A 13,234-nucleotide genomic window follows, 5' to 3' on the forward strand; every position below is an offset into this window, starting at 1 on the left:
ATAACTATCAATCAGTAACTACAGCTCCGAGCGTCTCACTCACATTCCGCCTAAGAGCGTTACCACCAGGACAGAAGGCCCAGGAGAGCCCTTCCCCTAAACTCACCAACTGGGGACACACGTGTGCCACGGAGGGGACCACACTGCCCTGCAGCAGCTGTAGAGCAGAGCAGGGACTGCCACTGGTGAGAGCACTCCCTTATCATTACAGGAGGCTGACAGACATGTGGGGAGCTCAGGGTCAACATCCCCCACCTCACCAAGTGTAGCTCTTCACATCCTTTAAAATAACAACAGAGAAGTTCAAGAACGGTAACGTACCTCCTCTGGGACAGAACATCCATCGCTCCTAAGAGCGGTCCGCAGTGAAACTCCTCAGTGCTACGCAGCATCCCAACCTCCGCAGTAACATCCCTCAGCAGCAGCTGATCGACACACACAGTTCTCACGAGTGAGAAAGTACACAAATGCCAAGAGCTAATGCAGGTTCTGTCATCTCATTTAACCACGTTATGATCGAGCTGGGGATTTATTTTACTTGTTCACTTAAGACTTCATACTCAGCTGGGGTAGCCCTTGTGCTGGCACGACCATTTCTGAACATGAGCTGCACGAGGTTTGCTGTGTGCTTCCTTGCACAGATGGATGGAGTGGCCACACAGGCTGGGTTACACCAATCTCACCTGTCAGCATCTGTGACAGCTTTAGCTACTAAGAAGAACAGTGCACTTCCACCAGGGATAAGTGAACCCCTGTACAGAAACTGAAATGATTTTTATGCTAGTTAGACTTATCTGATTACCTTAAAAGACAGTCAGAATCTACAGAACGTTAACTTTTTTATATGATTAAATCTTATAAATGGGATAACATAAGGCAAATACAACAGCTTACAGCTTGAACAACTCCTGCTGTTGTAGACAGTACAGAAGTTATGATTGGCACAAAGTTCTTAACTTCCTGGCCAACTCCAAAAAAAAGGAGAACACCATGGTATTATTTGTAGAGCTTCTGAGCAGATCTCATTTCTGCAGTTAATCTCGATTCACACAGAACCAACGTTACAGCACTGAAGCTCGGCCAGGAAAGAAGCATCTAACCCAGAACTCTGAACAGTTAACACACACGGTCAGTAAAAGACACGCAGACCACAGTGTGTGATGGGCGGCAGCTCCAGGGGGGCAGAAAGGACTTTTTCACCCTTTGTGAATCCCCCTGTGGGGTTTCCTCACTGAACCACCGAGAGCCAAGCAGAGCCCTCCTGCCGGCCCCACAGCACCTGCCCAGCCCTGCTCACCGCCCGCCGCGCTCCTCCCAGGGATCGCCAGCAGTGATGTTAAAGAGACCACATATGGAGAAATGCTGCTACTTTCAGTCGGTTTATTAACATTACATTGTGGCTTTTAATATAAACTTTAAGAAGTTCTCATACAAGCAATAAACCCACTTCAGCACCTTCTTACCACAATGAGAGCGAGAGAGAATTGGTACTTTAAACAAAGAACTTTATAAAGTGCATATGAAAATCACAGTCAAATAAACACAATTCAAATCAATGCTCGCTCTGCCAGCAAACAAAGAGGTGAACACCTTAACCAACAAACCAACTGCTATGCCCAGGTCAGGGGTGCCTTTAAGTTCAGCACTTTGGTCCAATGCAGTTCTTTAAAATAATAATAATAATAACAACAAAGGAATGTTTCCCACGAATAACCAAACAAACCCAGCACTCTTTGTCCTCTTCAAAAGGAGCGGGACCTAAAAAGCACCACATTCATAAAATTTGCAATAGCATTTCTCAGATAGGTCCACAAGTCCTCACATTTAAATCCAATTAAAAGCAAAGAAACTCAACCCCCCCCAGAGCCACCTCATCACATACTCACAGCAACTGCAGCACGGAAAATCATTAACGAAACACTAAGAGAAGGAAATGAAGGTTTGCTGTCTAGCAGTAAGTAGTGCATTGCATTTCGGATGTTCTGTTCTTCAGTGCAAGCGGAACGCTCCGCCTCCTTCCCACCTTTTGACTCAGAAGTGTGAAGGATGCCCATACTGGTTCACTCCCTGCGGTTGGTTACCTGGTGACAAAGCAAAGGGAACGTGCCAGACAGAACGCAGAGCACCGCCGTTGTTTTGCAGAGCGGCAGCAAAGCGCCCTCAGTCGCTCCCATGCGCAGCAGCTGAGGTGAGCGGTGGGGCAGCGGTGTGGGGCAGCCGGCCCTCCTGCCACGGCCCCCTGCGACCCACACATCCAGGCGTGTGCCGGCAGCAGCGCGGTGCTGCGACACGGCTGCTGGGTGCGGGGCCTGCTGCCAGCCATTCACTGCTCCCACGTGGCACACGACCCGCACATCCCCCCATGCACACACACACACAGCTGCACTCACTGGAGAGCTGCTTCTGCAGCTGCCGGACCAGCGCCGCCGTCTGCTGCTGCTGCTGCGTCTGCTGCAGGCCCTGCCTGGGGAACTGCTGCGGAAAGGACAGGGGGCAGAAATCACAGCATGAGTGCAGGTTGGGTAACGCAGACAGCAACGCTCCCATCCCAGCCGAGCCCACCATTGGCTGCTGCAGCACACATCTCCCAGGGACGGCTCCCCGCCCTGAGCCCAGCAGAAAGCGTGACCGGAGAGCAGCCGGCAGAGCAGGGAAGGATGGTGAGAGAGGCAGAGCTGCCCAGCAGCAGGTCCTGAGCATGTTACAGCAGAGTGAGGACACATGAAACACGCTCAGAACTCCCAGGACATGCTTTCTTCATGCCCTGACGTTTCACACGTCTCCAGTGCCACTACAGGTGTCACAGTGTGTGCTGTCGGTCTCTGCCTTTTACAAAAGCCCATCCTTCCCACCCCTGCAGAGCCCGGTGTTATCCTGCACATTGCTTTCAGAAGCTTTGCTGTCTGTCTTGCTCAAAGCCACAGATAACCAGAACTGCTCATCAAAACTAACGTCCTTTTGCCATTTGTAAACCCCAACATGTAGCTGATGCATGGCAGTCAAAAGAAACTTCTAGAAAGATGTTTCCCTCGGGGCAACGGCACTTCAGATGACACGAAGGATAAGCACAGAGAGCTGCTCCTGTGCTGCAGGGTCATGGCTGCACTGCAGTGGAACAGGAGAGTGCTCAGCCCGTGCCACCAGCAAACCTCACTCTGATCTGAGTGCAGCCCACGGGAGCAAAGCAAACCCTCCCAGAGCACGCCGTTACGTGAGACAGAATCAGCCACTAAGAGCTTCCAAAGAAATCTGCTGCTGCTGAACTAAACTATGCCTTCCATCATTTTGAAAACACCCTTGGTGTAAATTCATGGACTTCCACAAATGTGCACGCTATCTATTCTGCATCAAAGCAGAATTCAGTCTCTAACTGGTACACTTGACAGCATGTATTATTCCCTAGCCGGACAACCCATGCAATCTACTTCCCCATGACACCAGGCAGGAGAACAAGCACTGCTCTGTTTTCAGTGCTTCTACCTGTCAGCCAGAAGAAAACTGCTCTCTACTAATAACTTGAACAGGTCAGCTACCTGTAGGTCAGATTAACAGAATCATTCAGGTTGGAAGACCTCTAAGATCATCAAATCCAACTGCAAACCCATCACTTAAGTACATATTTGTCCAACCAAGCTGCTAAATCACAATAGATAAAGACCATCTGAAGCAAAGGTGCCATTAGGATGGGTCCCTCTGGAGCTAGATGTGGTGCACAGCAGAGGTGCTTCCTCCCTCTGGAAGCACAGATGTCCCCTGCATGACGTGAAACCTGTGTGCCAGCTGCTTGGGGCTGCTGAGCACAGAAAGCTGATGGCACAGCTCTGACACCTCCCTGCTCCTGAGGGACTGCGATGCAGGAGGGACTGCTGTGCTGGCTGCTGAAGTCAAAACTGTCACCACTTACTGAACTACCTATTTACTGCAGGGCCTCTGAGCTCTCTTGGTCTGTTTTCAAAATCCCATTGCTTTTCTTCTCATTAGATCTGGTGAAAGGACACGTGCTTCTACTTACATGCTTTTTTTCTTTTAAATACAGCATCCATAGACTGCACAACACACCCACCCAGGCCGACAGCCTCATGTGCTGCCTGAAGTGCAGCGCAGTGCCACTCGGTGGCAGCACACACTGCACAGAGTCCACCCGTGTTTGTTACGGTGAAAAACTCGGCTTACCAAAGGGAGTTTCAGGCCTTTAGTAAGACTTCAGCTTTTTTTTTTTTCTCTTCCTGAAAACCAATTCTTTACTTAAAATATATTGTGTAATCCTCTGACCAGCAGCCTCTAGTAACTGCTGAGGTTAGTGAAACGCATTAACCACACACCAGGGCTTCCTGGGGATGTGAAACCCACACGGAGTGCTCTGCTGCTGCAGGAGTGGGCGCCTGGCAGAGCTGTGCCTCAGTGGCAACCCATCAGAGGCAGCCTGCTCGAGACGAGAATACCGAGAAAAGCTTAGAAATGGATGTAAATGATCTTTCAGTAGTGATCAGATAAAGGCCCCTTGTTTATCACTCCTCCCACACTTGCATGGCTGCCTTTTGGCTTCTCTGTCAAATTGCATTAATGCTTCTGGACTTGGCAGCTGGCAAATTCAGTATAGCTTGTATTTTCTCCATTTTTCCAAACCAGTCTTTTTCTAATTATCCTCAACCAACTTAAACATATCTGGAAAAAATGGCCATGTCCAGGAAACATGGACAACAGCACTGCAAATTCACTGTAAGCTTCACCCGCTCATCCCACGCCCCTGTGCCACGCTCACCATCCATCCCACTTACCAGGGGCTGCTGTGGCTGCACAGGCTGAAGATCAAGAGTCTGCTGCTGCTGCCCCTGCTGCATCTGAAAGAAGACAGGCCCTGAGACAGCAGCAAACTGTGTATACACTGCCTTGGGGAGAAGCCCTAAGACAGCACCACACCGGCTCATGGCCGATGTATGGGCTGGGGCCTGGGCTTGCACGCAGTGCAGGGCATGGGAGGTCCCAGGGGGTGTGAGCCTGCTGGTGCTCCAGCTCGGCACTGTCAGCTGCACTGAGCTGAAGACATTTGTAATATCCAAAATATATTCCGAAGCTTGTATATTTAATTTCTTCCATCGGAACACCTGGATGAAATGCACCACCATTTGTCAGGAATGGGCACAGGTAACCATTGCATTATGAAGAAAACATGTAAACACTTCCAAAGGGCCATGGAAGGACGCATGCACTCCCTGCAGTGAAGCACCTCCTGCCCTCGGGGCAGCCAGGTTCCTCACCTGGAAGAGTCTCTGCTGTCGGATCTCCTGCTGCCTCTGTCGCATTTGCTCCTGGGGCAGCTGCGCTGAACTCAAGGTTGGATGTGTACGTGCGGTTGATGCACTGTCCAGGCCTGCCCCTATCAACGAGTTTGGCTGCAGAGGCTGATGGGTCAACCTGGTTGAAAAATAATACAATAAGTAAAAGGTATTCTACTCCACTTAAAGACAGAGCAGAGACAGTCCAGGAGCACTACTAAAAGCTGCAACATCAGACTTCCGCAGATTCAAAACTGTAAGTTTTACAGGATGACTATTCTTCCAAATAGGAGTGTTTTGAGAAGTACCCAAACCAGAAGCTGCACCATCCTACTGCCCCGCAGCTGATGCAGGCAGTGCGTCCAACCATTTGACTCTTACTCTGTTAGGAAGAGCAGCGAGCCTCCACATTTCAAGCAAACATTCTACATAAGCATTAAAATGTTCTCTGACAAAAACATCCATAGTTAATTACATTTCCAGAGATTCAAAACTGATTATGAAGACTTTTTACTTCCTGAAATAATGGAAAAAAACACCAAGCATGAAACGCTTTGGACCTCTGGATCAAAGTCATGGTTAAACCCTGCAAGGTTACAGCTCTGAGAAGGGCAGAAGCTCACCGCTGAGCACCCGCCAGGGGCTGCATGTAGGCAGCTGCCTGCTGCTGAGCCACGCTGCCCGGCTGCCCCGGCCGCAGCCGCTCCATCAGCACGGGGCTGGAGTGGGCTGTGTATGCCCGCGGGGTGTAGCCAGGAGAGAGCACCACGCTGCTGGGCTGCTGCTGCTGCTGCAAAGGCATCGGGGTGCTGTACATCGTGTACCCGTGGGGCATGCTCTGCATGGAAAGCAGACAGAGAGGAGCTTCACCGTGGAGTTACATCAATCAGCGTCACTGTAAAAGAGGTCACATTACAGACTTGGCACTGAAGTATGCTCATCTTCTACCAGAACATCACTGGGGAGAAACGGGAAAGTTACAGCCATTTACAGCTGTAGCATGCAGTGAGCGCCCATGGCCGAGCACCACACAGCCCCAGAGCACGGGCATGATCCCAGGCAGCCTCCAGCATGGCCGGCCAGCCTGGAGGGGAAAGGGCTCCGTTTCACCTGTTGCTGTGCACTCACTCTGCGGAGCAGTGCAGTACCTGTGCTTGCTGAAGCCCTGGGTACTGCGGTAGCTGTGGCGTGGGTCGGACTTGCGGGGTGAAAAGAGCAGCGGGGTCCATCGGCTGACCCTGCAAGACACACATGGTCAGGCTGGCCCCATTCCTGACATGACCTCACCACTGTGCACAGCGGGAGCAGGGAGAGGATCTCCAGTTCCTCCAGAAGTGCCTGGCTCTGAGCTGCCTGCGGGGCAGGCGTAGGGCTGGCCCTGACCTCTGGCACAGGCACTTCTGCACCACTGCAGCGATGTAGCTACCTGCCAACAGGGTTGCTGCTGTTTAAAGGGCAGGTGCCCTTTAAAATGGAGTTTTGTAAAGAATTTCTCCTGCCTTAGGAGGATGAAAGTTCACATCACAGAGACTGACATTACCCCTTTTCCCCAGGAATGACTAAGCTGTGTGAAACATTAGCACCCAGCTCTAAGCAGCAGAGGGCCCAAAGCAGGGCTGCTCCCACTGCACGCCCTGCCCAGAGCAGGGCTGCAATGTCGGGCGAAATGGGAGAGCACAAGCCATGCTTGGATGGACGTGGTGTCAAGGAGTACTGAGGCTACTGTGACCAGAGAAACACAACACCCTCTGAAGAGGAAAAATACAGTGATGATGCAGTTATTGGGAATGTTTATAACAAAAACATTTTGTGTGTGCAAGTATATTTGCAGCCTTCTCCATGCAGCCACTGCACTGCTGAGCCACGAGGAGTGCCCAAAGCGTATCATTGCCATTGAAAGCAGAGTGCAGCCTGCGTGTTGGAAGGAATGACTTTGTGCAGAAGAGAAAAGAAAGTTCACAATCTCCAAGCAGTTACCATTATGTTGTCAAAGCCATCCTGAAGGGATACGGCAGAGCTACTGACATCCTGAAGGAAAAGGACAGGCAAGAAAATAGCAAACAATACAGAGAATACACATTCCTAGGCTCAGAGTGCTGGTGGAGCAGCACAGCATCCTCACAGTGCCCACCTGCCTGCACTCACAGCACATGATGCTGGGAACGATGGCAGAGTCCTTCCGGGTGTTCCATGACACTTATTAAGCCTCGGTATTTTTATAACATTTATGAAACATGAAACATGGAAAGGACTCCCTGACATCCACAAGAGCCTATTAACACTACACATAGTATGCAACATTTTTTGGACGAAGCATGGTCTTTGCAAAACCTGCACACAGCCCTTCCCGTAAAAGAGCTCAGCGCTGCAGATTGGGTTGGTGCACACTGTTGTCACAGATCCACCCTCCCCATGGGCTCAGGCTGAGCAGGGAGCTCCATCCTCCAGATGTAGAGAGATAAAATACTAAGAAACCTTCCCTACTGAAGCTAGGCCTAACAACCTCCATCACATAGTAGCAATGCTCACAAGTCATCTTGTTCCTCTCTATTTCCAAACACTCTGTACAGGCATACACACCACGTAGCATTCCCTGCCTTGACTCCAGGCAGTGCACCCCAGGACTCAGCTGTGCATGGTGTGGGGGCAGCGAGGCTGGGGCTGGACCTGGTGCATCTCCAGGTTGGAACTGGGCTTTGTGTACATCACAACAGAGAAACTGAAGAAGGGACGATAACGATGATGAGGGAGCTCTAATGAAACACCCAGCATGAGAGGAATCACAGGGTACCTGCTGAAAATTCTGCCTCCTTTGAGCAACCTAGGCACATCACAGAGTTTGAAGGCAAGAACTTAGCATAAGGACAGTGCAATATAGATGACCACAGAGATGGTAGGAATGGGTACAGAAGGGCTGTAAAAGTGAGCAGTTACTAGTTGTACCACCAACTGCTGTACACACACTGTTGTTTGTCTGGGATAGGAAAACCAATTTTCTTCTCCTTGGTTCTTACACCATCAATTCAGCACCAGCTTGGCTGTAACCACGTTCTGAAAACTAGCTCAAGCTCCAAAGGGAGCTGCACAGCAGGCACGTGTGGTTTGGCACATGCCAACAGTACTCTGCAAAGCATTAGGAGAAAATACCAGCTGCTTCTGGAGAACATGCACTCCCGTGTGCATGTGTATGGAAACAGCTTCTGTTGGACTCCCTGGAATTTTTGTAAGTAAGGAGTACTTGCTGCTGACTGGTAGCGTGGTGGTACACAGCACCGTGCCATCCCATCAGGAAAGCCACTGGTGAAACAACAGGAAACTGCTGTAACAGCAAATACCAGAAGCAAAATCTGATTTTAGGAAACACTGAAAATAGAAGGGGCTACGAGACCCAAGGGCAAAGGAAGTTTGACAGTGATGGTCCCACTTAGGCAATACTCAAGAAGTGACTATGACTGTAAATGTCAGCTGGCTCCCCACTCGGTAAGCCTATGCAGGGCAAGCAGCCCCAGCAGAAAGTAAAGGCACTGTGCTGCTCATCAGCCCTGCGGCTTTGGACAAACCTGCTGGAGAGACCGTGCCTGTGCTTGGTGCCTGAGGAGCCGCTGCTGCTGCTGCTCTTGCTGCAGGAGTTTCATCTGGAGCAACTGCTGCTGAGGTGTGACTGCGTGGAGGGCAGGGGGCTGCAGCACGGTGCCGGAGCGCCGCTGCAGCATGTTGGACAGGGCCTGCTTCGTGTTGGCTGGGACGAAGGAGCTCGTTGGATCCAGCCTGGAACCACCTGAAAGCCACCCAGAGCACAAACATTTGGCTGCATTCTGCGCAAAAGCTGTCAGTACAGATTGCTGCTAATTCATCAGCTTCCACTTGGCTAGCTCTACCACAATGATGGTAAGCTCATCTCCATAAAGGAAGGCAAGGAACTGGACCAAACCAGATTTCTGGATGGAAAAATTAAAAGGGCAGAAGAGCTTTGAAGACTACCACTTGCAAATGAGAATGGCAAGTAAAAAGGCTATGGGCTGCATCCTCTACATCACACAGAATGTTTGCTACTGAAAAACAAAATTTGCATGCCAGATCAAAAGCATGACAGGAACAGCTCATCATGTCAAGCCACGTTATCATGAGATGGCAATAATTAATGCATTCTGTGCTACTTGATAGAAAAATACAGACCTGTAGGTCAACAGGTTTACAAAGGTACATCTTATCTACTTTTTTCTTCCTGTTTTTTTTAATTATCTTTTCTTAATTTCCTAGACACTGTCTGGTATTTTCTGAGGACTTCTATGCATCTTAAATACAGATTTAGTTCTATGTGGAGCTTTAGAAAAAAAATACTTGACATTTATAACTGGAAGCAAACTTCTACTCCTCTGTGCATAACACCTGAGGAGAGCAGAACATCCATTTTTCAAAACACTTGCTACACACACACACAGGAACCTCTCAAATACATGGCTTAAATTGTCTGCACCCTGCCTGGAAGAAACAAAATAAATGTACAAAAAATTCAGCTCATCACAAATCCTGGAAAAAAAAGTCAGCCTGCTGATTATTTATTCCATCTAGTAGATGTTAAATCAGCCACCACGGTTCTTGGTCTGGATCAAATTAGAAATGAAATACCCCCAAGGTAATTTGTTCCTTCTAATCATCTTTCCCTTATTTAACTCCTCAATGAACTTTTACAGCTTTCTTAGAAGGAAAATCCATCAGCATCACAAAAAATGCACCACAAACCCATCAGCAGGTCATTCTTGCTTCTGTACCAAAAGAGTTCAACAGCTTAGCATAGACAGACCTACAACTGCTAATGAATGGAGAGCTCTTCTGGAAAACAGCTAACTGCAGGAATAAAACCAAGGGCATTGGTATCACAGCCTGCCTCAGAGTCAGGAACAAAACCCGGCTGCACTAAGTCAAATTCCACCATCCAGCAATAAAAAAACAGAGGTGAACTCAAAGCTCAGACATACCTGGAGGGAGGGGCTGGTTCTGCACGAAGAAGCCAGGCTGCTGCGGCTGCCCCATGATGGTGTAGCCCCACAGGGCAGACTGAGGATGCTGCATCATTTGTGAGGGAATGGGAGAGTAATTGGGAGGCACTCTGTATAAGTTGTTCTGTGGATATTCCTTAAAATATACAGTAAAAGCGAATGTTACTGACATTCATACCTTACTAACTCATAAATAATGCCAATTTTCCTACTAAATTATTAAGGGATAGAGACAGTTCCCATTGTCGTTTGCAATGATGTAAAAAACAGATTAAGTCTCAAGCTGCCCACAGGTAATTAACACTAACAACTTCACAGAGACACCATCCATTTCTATCTTATTAGCAAGCACCTTTGGCAGGCTACCATTCGGCGCAGCACAAGCATGGCCTATCTGTACTGTACTGTACGGTACCTGAGAGGGAACAACAGGAGGAACTTAACTGAGACACCAAAAAGGCCAGAAAACTATGTCCAGGTTACACTTATTGAAGACGCCACACAATGACAAATGTACGCTGTTATGCAGGTGGTGCTGGGCATGTCTTCCAACCCTTGCTCTGTTGTGATTTTCACTCACACCTCAAAAAAAACATGAAAATCAACAGGGCCAACACGGCAAGCAGCTCAGAACAAGCTACAGAGTAAAAAGGTGTAGCTGTGTGGAAAAGCCTCTTTCAAATTATTCTCTGTTTGAATGGGACCCGGGTTTGAGCCAACACGTTTGCTCTCAGAACATAATTTGAGCAGGAGGAATTTCAGAAAGTGAGAAAGAATGTATCTGCTGTACTTTTACACCAAATGAGAAAGCATGCATAGAACCTGAGCAATATGCAGTGAGCTGAGATCCAGCCTACCACCATTCACATAGCATGGAAGGTCCTATGCACGGTGCACTCCTCTACACAGATTGTATTTGATAGAAATCCACCCTCCTGCTGACCATTTCCATTCACTCCCTCTAATGGAACCCCTCCAGGTAGGGCACAACTTATGAATGCAGCGAAGGCAGCAAGGTGACGGGATGTTCCCAGCTCTGCACGGCGGCACCGAGCGCTTACATCAGCCTTAGAGCCTGACTTTGACTTCCTCTTCCTGCCCTTTGTCTTCTTCTCGTCATCTGTGGCATGCTTTCCCTGATCCTGATCTCCTGACTTCCTTTCTGGTTCCTGAGAGACAGGGGTGGTGGGCTCCTCCTCCTCCTCCTCCTCCGGAGGCAGAGGCAGGGGCTCGAGGTAGTAGCTCCGCGGCTTGGGTTTGGGGTGCGCGTGGTACAGGAGCAGATGCTGCTGCTCTTCGTATTTGATCACCTTCCTGTCGACACGAACTGTACCAAACCAGGCCCAGGAGAGAGGAGCAGGATTTTTATGACCTTCAAACAAATCCCAAGGGGACACCTTTTGTTTTGTTGACACCTGAAGACCCTGCATCAAAATAAAAGCAAAGTCAGCACTTGAGGGAAGCCGAACACCACAGCAAGCTACGTGCTTTTGTGCGTCACGACTTGAGTCACACAGTCCAGTGAGGGTCCTTTCCCCCCACAGAACACACCAAGTGCACACCGATGGGACTTCAGCCTCCACCCCGAGCTGCCACTGGATAAAAGCTGTTATATTTTTATAGTAACTTTTGCTTGCAGCCATGCTAAAAATCTCAAGTTCCACCTATCACGTTTAGGAGGAAAAGAGTTACTGCAGAATTACAAATTCCAGCTTTCTTCCTTACATAAATTCATCATAAAAAAACGCTGGCAAAAAATCCCTATCAGCACACCTTGTATTTTCCCTTTCTTTCCTCCACGTTTTGCAACCAGGAGCACCCCCTGCATCATCCTCCCAGCATGTAACAGGACAAAAGGTTTCCAGGTCAATCAAGCTCTCACACATAGGATTCTGCTGAAAAAGCAAATACTGTTGCGAGAGCTGCTGCTCTTCAGCTCCAAGAAAACGTAATGATTTTCCTTTTTGGTCAGTAAAGATGCTGGATTGCAAAATCAAGCTTCTGTCAACGCTCATGTGATGAGAAGTCACAAATCAACCGTGCACTGCGGATCGTTGGGTTCTCGTTTGTACAGGCTTTGGTGGCAGAATTATGGACAAATCAGAAAGTGATTTCTGTCTCAGAAACTCCTGAGCTTGTAGAGGTGGCATAAAGCTGTATCCATCCCAGAGGCACACAGATGAAGAGCTCTGACCTATCTGCCAGCTGTGGTGAGTTGTCAGGAGAGGACAGCAGCACCGTCAGCGCTGACACAGGATGGTGGTACTGCCACACATCGCACCACGATGCTGCAATCTGAAAGCCCCCCTCTAAAGCCACTCCTGGCTTCACACACTGCCCAAGAACCTTCATATGGATCACACAAACTAACACCCTGCACATGTATTGGAAACAGAATTACATTTGGCACCAAAACCCAGTCGGTTATTTGCAACTGATCTGAAAAGCAGTGTCCTGCAGACCTGGCACTGCACACTTCTGCATCACTGCTTGGTTAACACGGACTGTACTGCTGAGGCTGAAGCTTTAGTAATGACTGAATGCATTAGCAAGCTGCACTCCAGCAGAAGTACAATACTCTTTGGATACTGGATATAAATGCGTGTATTACACAAGCTGTACATGTTAGCTTGAATTTCCCTTGCATCAAAACATCACAAAAAAACAGAGATGAAGGTAAACTTTTACTCTTGCCTGTTTCTTATCAATGGAGTCAAACCCCGCAATTTTGTTGCCCTTGGTGTCAATCAAGGATCCCATTGGCTCACAGGTAATAATATCACATGTCTGCTTTGGCAAAGGGAGCAGCTGGCGAACCTTGTCAATGCTGTCTGACCGCTTGTCTCCCAGCTCCTTCTAAGGGATAAACAGAGCACTCAGTCAAACAGAAAGGTGGAAAAAAGGAAGAGAAACATTGCACTGCTTTCACTATTAGAAAATGCCCAATTTGGGGATGAA

General features: G+C 48.8%; 1 protein-coding gene across 7 annotated transcripts in view; it reads right to left on the reverse strand.

Annotated features, from left to right (window-relative positions):
• Positions 1–1,366: 1,366 nt before the first annotated feature.
• Positions 1,367–13,234, reverse strand: part of MED12L (mediator complex subunit 12L) — a 113,111-nt gene continuing 101,243 nt past the window's right edge. For 5 of the 7 annotated variants that reach the window (XM_040705979.2, XM_040705973.2, XM_040705965.2 and 2 more), the window contains 11 exons: positions 12,971–13,132; positions 11,338–11,700; positions 10,256–10,412; positions 8,837–9,054; positions 7,254–7,304; positions 6,425–6,514; positions 5,900–6,114; positions 5,259–5,415; positions 4,779–4,841; positions 2,391–2,475; positions 1,367–2,081 (listed from right to left, as the gene is read on the reverse strand). In XM_040705979.2, coding sequence (XP_040561913.1) covers positions 2,032–2,081; positions 2,391–2,475; positions 4,779–4,841; positions 5,259–5,415; positions 5,900–6,114; positions 6,425–6,514; positions 7,254–7,304; positions 8,837–9,054; positions 10,256–10,412; positions 11,338–11,700; positions 12,971–13,132 — 1,611 coding nt within the window. In that variant the 3' untranslated portion in view covers positions 1,367–2,031. The remainder of the gene's footprint in view (positions 2,082–2,390; positions 2,476–4,778; positions 4,842–5,258; positions 5,416–5,899; positions 6,115–6,424; positions 6,515–7,253; positions 7,305–8,836; positions 9,055–10,255; positions 10,413–11,337; positions 11,701–12,970; positions 13,133–13,234) is intronic. The other 2 variants (XM_040705976.2, XM_040705969.2) reach the window with 1 other exon arrangement.

This window comes from Gallus gallus, chromosome 9, assembly GCF_016699485.2.
Source record: "Gallus gallus isolate bGalGal1 chromosome 9, bGalGal1.mat.broiler.GRCg7b, whole genome shotgun sequence".
Lineage (NCBI taxonomy): Eukaryota > Metazoa > Chordata > Aves > Galliformes > Phasianidae > Gallus > Gallus gallus.